The sequence below is a fragment of the Myxine glutinosa genome, chromosome 6 (genome assembly GCF_964187855.1).
Source record: "Myxine glutinosa chromosome 6, kmMyxGlut1.1, whole genome shotgun sequence".
Classification (NCBI taxonomy): Eukaryota; Metazoa; Chordata; class Myxini; order Myxiniformes; family Myxinidae; genus Myxine; species Myxine glutinosa.
This window is the reverse complement of record NC_136266.1, coordinates 77,119,123-77,124,927: the sequence shown is the minus strand read 5'-3', so window position 1 is coordinate 77,124,927 and position 5,805 is coordinate 77,119,123. Positions and strand designations below refer to the sequence as shown.

The 5,805-nt window shown below is 45.3% G+C and overlaps 1 protein-coding gene across 1 annotated transcript; it reads left to right on the top strand.

The window, feature by feature from the left end:
* Window positions 1-1,852: 1,852 nt before the first annotated feature.
* Window positions 1,853-4,993, top strand: LOC137413301 (thread biopolymer filament subunit gamma-like). Its single transcript, XM_068098693.2, has 8 exons — window positions 1,853-2,742; window positions 2,859-2,919; window positions 3,020-3,115; window positions 3,234-3,410; window positions 3,511-3,636; window positions 3,772-3,992; window positions 4,179-4,569; window positions 4,770-4,993. The coding sequence occupies exons 1-7, from the start codon at window positions 1,868-1,870 to the stop codon at window positions 4,564-4,566; spliced, it is 1,944 nt and encodes a 647-aa protein (XP_067954794.2). The 5' UTR covers window positions 1,853-1,867; the 3' UTR covers window positions 4,567-4,569; window positions 4,770-4,993.
* Window positions 4,994-5,805: the final 812 nt, after the last annotated feature.

The window sequence follows — 5,805 nt, the reverse complement described above, 5'->3', positions numbered from 1 at the left end:
GATGGCGCAGACCCATCCGCCGATGGGTCTGCATTGTCATTTCTCGTGCATCCACAGATGGGTCAGACCCATCGGCCGATGGGACCGATCCACAGATGGGTTCCAACATAAATACACAAGCACAATGGTCTCCTGTGTCTAGTTGTGACAAAATGAGCAAATGTGGTGATGATGCCTGTGAGTTACAACACTGCAAAATAGAGATCTCAGTAAAGAAAAATTGCAAAGCAATATATACCAAACTGCAAATTGCAAATATTTATATTGTGTGTGTATTTCCATATATATATATATATATATATATATATATATATTTATATATATATATATATATATATATATATATATCTCACTCATATATAATATGTAGTAGATCCCACAAAACAATATGTGCTGGGCCCTGTGCTTTTTCTGGTCTTTATCAATGATCTCTCCGACTCTGGAAAATCCTCTCTATCTCTTTGCTGATGACTCCACTCTCTGCCGCTCCATTCCTCTTCCCTCAGATCGGCAGTCTGCAGCCTCCTCACTCTCTGAAGACCTGGACAAAATCACAGACTGGTCAAACAAGTGGAACATGTCTTTCAATCCTGACAAATCTCACTCTCTTACTATGTCTCTCCGAAAAGATCGACTGGACAACCCTCCCATCTACTTTCTCAACAATCCTCTCCAAGAAGTTCTGTCGCTCAAGCTTTTGGGTCTCACTATCTGCCATGATCTTTCTTGGGAAAACCACATTTCCAAGCTGGCCTCCAAAGCCAGTCGCCGACTGGGCATCCTCCGTCGTGCGAAGTCCTTCCTTGGCACACCTGAGCTCCTCACCACATAAAAGGCTTTCATCCGCAGCTCAATGGAATACTGTTCTCCCCTATGGGCTGGTGCTCCTGCCTCACACCTGGCCCGGCTTCACGCTGTTGAATCCAAAGCTTTCAAAATCATTGGAATCTCCCGCGATGAAGCTACCTCTGAGGGCCTTTCACTCACTCACCGCAGGCAGGTAGGTGGTCTTTCTGTCTTCTACCGACTCCTCTCCGGCCTTGCTCCCCCAGCTCTCTCTGTGCTCTGTCCCCCAAATATTCCTACAGGTCGCACAAGATCTGCCAGCAACCATCTGATGGTTAAACTGCCGAAATCTCGGCTTTCTGCTCACCTTCACTCTTTCATTCCTCTTTTCTGCCGCCTCTGGAACAAACTCCCACATTCCCTTCAATCCCACTCCTCCCTCCAGGTCTTTAAAACAGCTGTTCACCACCATCTCTTATCTTCCCCCATCCAAAACCTTGATCTTTTCTACCCCCACGAATTCACCCCAGATCCACCTTGTTTGAAATTCCAACTTCTTTCCTGGAAGTCCTGGCAGTGTCCATATGTTTATACCTCTCCCACCCCCCCCCCCCCCCTTCACATGCCTCCCCCCCAAAGCCCTCTCCCTCCCACAGATCTCTCGATGTCTCCATGTCTCTCGGTCCCTGCTCTCAAATGTTGTGTTTGTGTCCTGCCCCCTCTCTCCCCATCTTGTCTACCGCTCCCGATGTTATTTGTTTTATGTGTCTGTTTGTCTTTCTGTTTGATTAATGTTCGCTCTTTCACGAGCCTCGATCTTGTATACAAAAAAAATATATATATATATATATGTGTGTGTGTGAACAGGGTGGATTGAAAAACCATAACTCTGCATGAAATTATTGGAAATGCTGAAGTAAGCATTGATTAACATTCACTTTACTATTAATAATCAGTACCTATGTCAAATATGTCGTCGGGTGTGAGTGTTTCTCAGCCAGGGAATGACAGCATTGTGCTCATCCAAGGCGTCTTGGAACAATTCTCCAAATAAACAAGATCGCATGGAGGTGACGCTGGCATGCCTAATCTATTGTCACAAACGCATTTGAATGAAGCTGAGGCTCCTATAAAAGCACCAGGCATTCCATGGAATCTGCAGTCGAGCAATACCTCGGAGAATCTGGTGGAGGAAAAAGCAACAATGGCCTCTCACTCTTCCGTCAGCTACCGCTCTGTCCGAACCGGTGGATCCAGCGCTATGATCGGCTCCAGCGGTTATGGAGGCTACAGAAGCAGTGGTGCAATGGGGCTTGGAATGGGAACCATGGGCCTGTCAATGGGGGGAGGAAGCTCTGGAGTAGGGGGAGGAAGCTACAGAGTGGGCTCTACTGGGATGGGAATGAGCGGGTTTGGAGGAATGGGCATTTCCAGTCGTGCTGTGGGGATGTCTGCCTTTGGAGGAGGTGCGTCAGGTGGTGCTGGAGGCTTTGCTGGTGGTGGGGTGCCAATGATCGGTTATGGAGGTGGTGCTGGCGGGTTCATTGGGGGTGTAAGCCCCGGGATCATGGCAAGTCCAGCATTTACTGCAGGCCGTGCCATCACCTCAGCCGGCATGTCTGGCGTTGTTGGAACTCTGGGCCCTGCAGGTGGAATGGTTCCTTCATTCATGAGCAGAGATGAAGTGAAGAACATCTTGGGCACATTGAACCAGCGCTTGGCCAGCTACGTAGATAAAGTAAGGCAGCTTACAATCGAGAATGAGACACTGGAGGAAGACCTGAAGAATCTAACTGGAGGTGTACCAATGTCTCCTGACTCGACCGTCAATCTGGAGAATGTGGAGACACAAGTCACTGAGATGCTGACAGAGGTGTCCAACCTGACGCTGGAACGTGTACGCCTGGAGATCGACGTGGACCATCTGAGAGCCACAGCTGATGAGATCAAGTCCAAGTAAGACCTTTTGAATGCAGACACATGGGTTGTTGTTTTTAAGCTTTTACAAAACGGGTCATGGTTATTTTAACTTTCATGATTATTGTGATCGTTTCAATGGTGTTTCTGTGCAGGTACGAGTTTGAGCTTGGAGTGAGAATGCAACTTGAAACTGACATTGCAAACATGAAGAGGGTTTGTGAAAACACAAGATCAGCCATTGAACAATTAATAAATTTGTTTTAAAAAGATATGAATTTTGAAATAATCCAATGATTCTTATGTTTGATTGTAGGATCTTGAAGCAGCAAACGACATGCGTGTTGACCTGGACTCAAAGTTTATGTTTTTGACTGAGGAGCTCACATTCCAGAGGAAAACACAAATTGAGGTAAGCTGGTTCAGAATCATCAACCTCACAAGATGTCAGGGAGATCAACTTCACAAAATGTGTGGGACATTGTGTGTTGACCATAAATAAATAATTATCATTCTCTCCTCTTGTGCAGGAAATAAACAACCTGAAGCAGCAGTTTGGCAGACTTGGACCAGTACAGACATCAGTGATTGAAGTGGATAACCTGAAGGCCGTCAACATTACCGAGGCCCTCAATGTGATGCGTGAGGAATACCAACAAGTGGTCACCAAGAATGTCCAAGAGGCTGAGATGTATTGCAAGATGCAAGTAGGTTCCTTGATCTGAGACCATTTCAAATCCCAGTTCCTCTCAATATCCTGCCATTATCCCCAATGGACTAACTGCTTGACCTGTATCTCCTGTGCAGATTGATCAGATCCAAGGAATCTCCACCCAGACAACAGAGCAGATTTCTATTCTGGACAAGGAGATTAATACTCTGGAAAAAGAGCTACAGCCACTGAATGTGGAGTACCAGAGGCTTCTTACCACAGTGAGGACTCTTCAATCAGGAAACATTTTGTGCAATTGTGAACTTTACATCGAGGCTTGGAGAAGATAATCTTTCTGAAACAATTGAGCATTACCATTTCTTGTTCTTTTTTATATTCCTATCCCTCCCTGCTAGTACCAAACCCTGGGAGACAGACTTACAGATTTACAGAACAGGGAGAGCGTTGATCTCGTCCAGTTCCAGAACACCTACACCAGGTATGAGCAGGAGATTGAGGGAAACCAGGTGGACCTGCAGAGACAGCTGGTGACTTATCAACAGCTGCTGGATATGAAGACGGCTCTGGATGCTGAAATCGCGACGTACAAGAAGCTCCTCGAGGGACAGGAGACCATGTATGTCTATAGTATTAAAACATAAGATGTGTGAGATGTAACTCGATCCTTATTACCAAATATGTGATGGTTGACAGGTGTGTAATTTGTGGAGTATATTTCTGTGATGACATGGATGTATGTTGTTTATATAATGTTTCTCATTATGGATTTGCAGCTGAGTGTGGGCTCTGATGTTCATTTCAGGGTAAGAACAGCAATGGCTGATGACTTTGCTCACGCTACTGTTGTCAGAAGTGGTTCTTCCTCAATTGGTGGGGCCTATGGTACCAGTTCAGCAACACATGGTGCCATTTCTGGAGGCTACAGCTCAGGTGGTGGAGTAAGCTACAGTGCAGGTGCAACAGGTGGTTACAGCGGTGCAGCAAGCCACAGTGTAGGAGGTGGTTATGGTGGTGGAACTAGTGCAGTGATGGACGGTGGTTCCTCTGGTGGTAGTGCCATGATCGGGGGACAGAGCACGTATAGCAGCAGTTCCATGAAGAGAAGCAGCTCCATGATGAGTGGCGGTGGATCTTCCACTGGTGGTTACGGAACAATTGGACATGACACCACCATCGTCCTTCAACAATAAATGGTATGAACTCAAACATAAATATTTATTGCTGCAGCCTTCTTAGTCAATATCACACAAATATGAATATGGTTTCAAGAGCATCAAGACAACACCTTATTGCACAAAGAGAATGTAAAAAAAATGTATCCAGGAATTTCCATAATGTACTGCCAATATTACCTGGAGCGTTGCAAATGTGTTTATTTAATTGCTTTCCACAGGCATCCAATCCAAGGGACGGACCATTGAACAACTCATGACAATGAAACTGCAGACTTGAAGCTTGGTCAAATGCTGCACATTTTGCTGTGATGAACAAGTCAAAAACCTAGATAAAATAACATAAGTTATTCACTGTTGTTCATTTTATCGCCTCTAAATGTCTCAATCAAATTGAACTTCTTGCTCAATAAATAAAGATTGCTGGCTTTACTGCAAATATTTACATCTTCGTGTGATTTCCCTCTCTCTGTCTCTGTCACTCTCTCCTTCATGTTGCCTCTGGGTTGTATACTCAAGCTATACATCATTAATCTATCTATAATTCCAGCAATCTCTGTGTGTCTGTCTGTGTGTCTGTGTGTCTGTGTGTCTGTGTGTCTGTGTGTCTGTGTGTCTGTGTGTCTGTGACCGCTGTTTCTCGACAACCACGGGTCCGATATACTTGAAACTTGCCAGGTATATTGCTGGGGACCCGAGGATGTGCCTTTTCAAGGTTTCATATTAATCGGACAATTACTTACCGAGATATGTCCAAAAAACGCTTCAACCAATCAGAGAGCAGCGAGCTATCACGTGTGCCGAACGTGGCGATCAGACTCTGCCTCGGACGGCACATTTGACAGCGTATTCATTTATTTCACGTTGGAAAACTATGTTGCCGTTAAACTATGTTTTAAAACGAATTCAAACTGCGATTAAATTAAAACGATTCATCCTAACTGCGATTTGCGAACTTCCGGACAGTGACGACTGTCCGGCAGCACGCTTTCCGGCATCCAATCACAGAACGCTTTGTTGCGTAGGCGTGGCCGATGTGAGACGAGCGGAGCTGAGCGCGTTACGAGCTGACCGCCATTACGGTACGTAATTCGATTTCTTATGCGCATTATTTCTCCCAATTCATTCATCTCCCAATTTCTCCCAATTCAATTCGTATCACTAATAAAAACGAATTTGCGATTCATTCGCTTTCCTGCGCGTTTGTGCACGCGATGGCGATTGCTTTACCAAACTCCGGAAGCCGTTCGCTTTGGA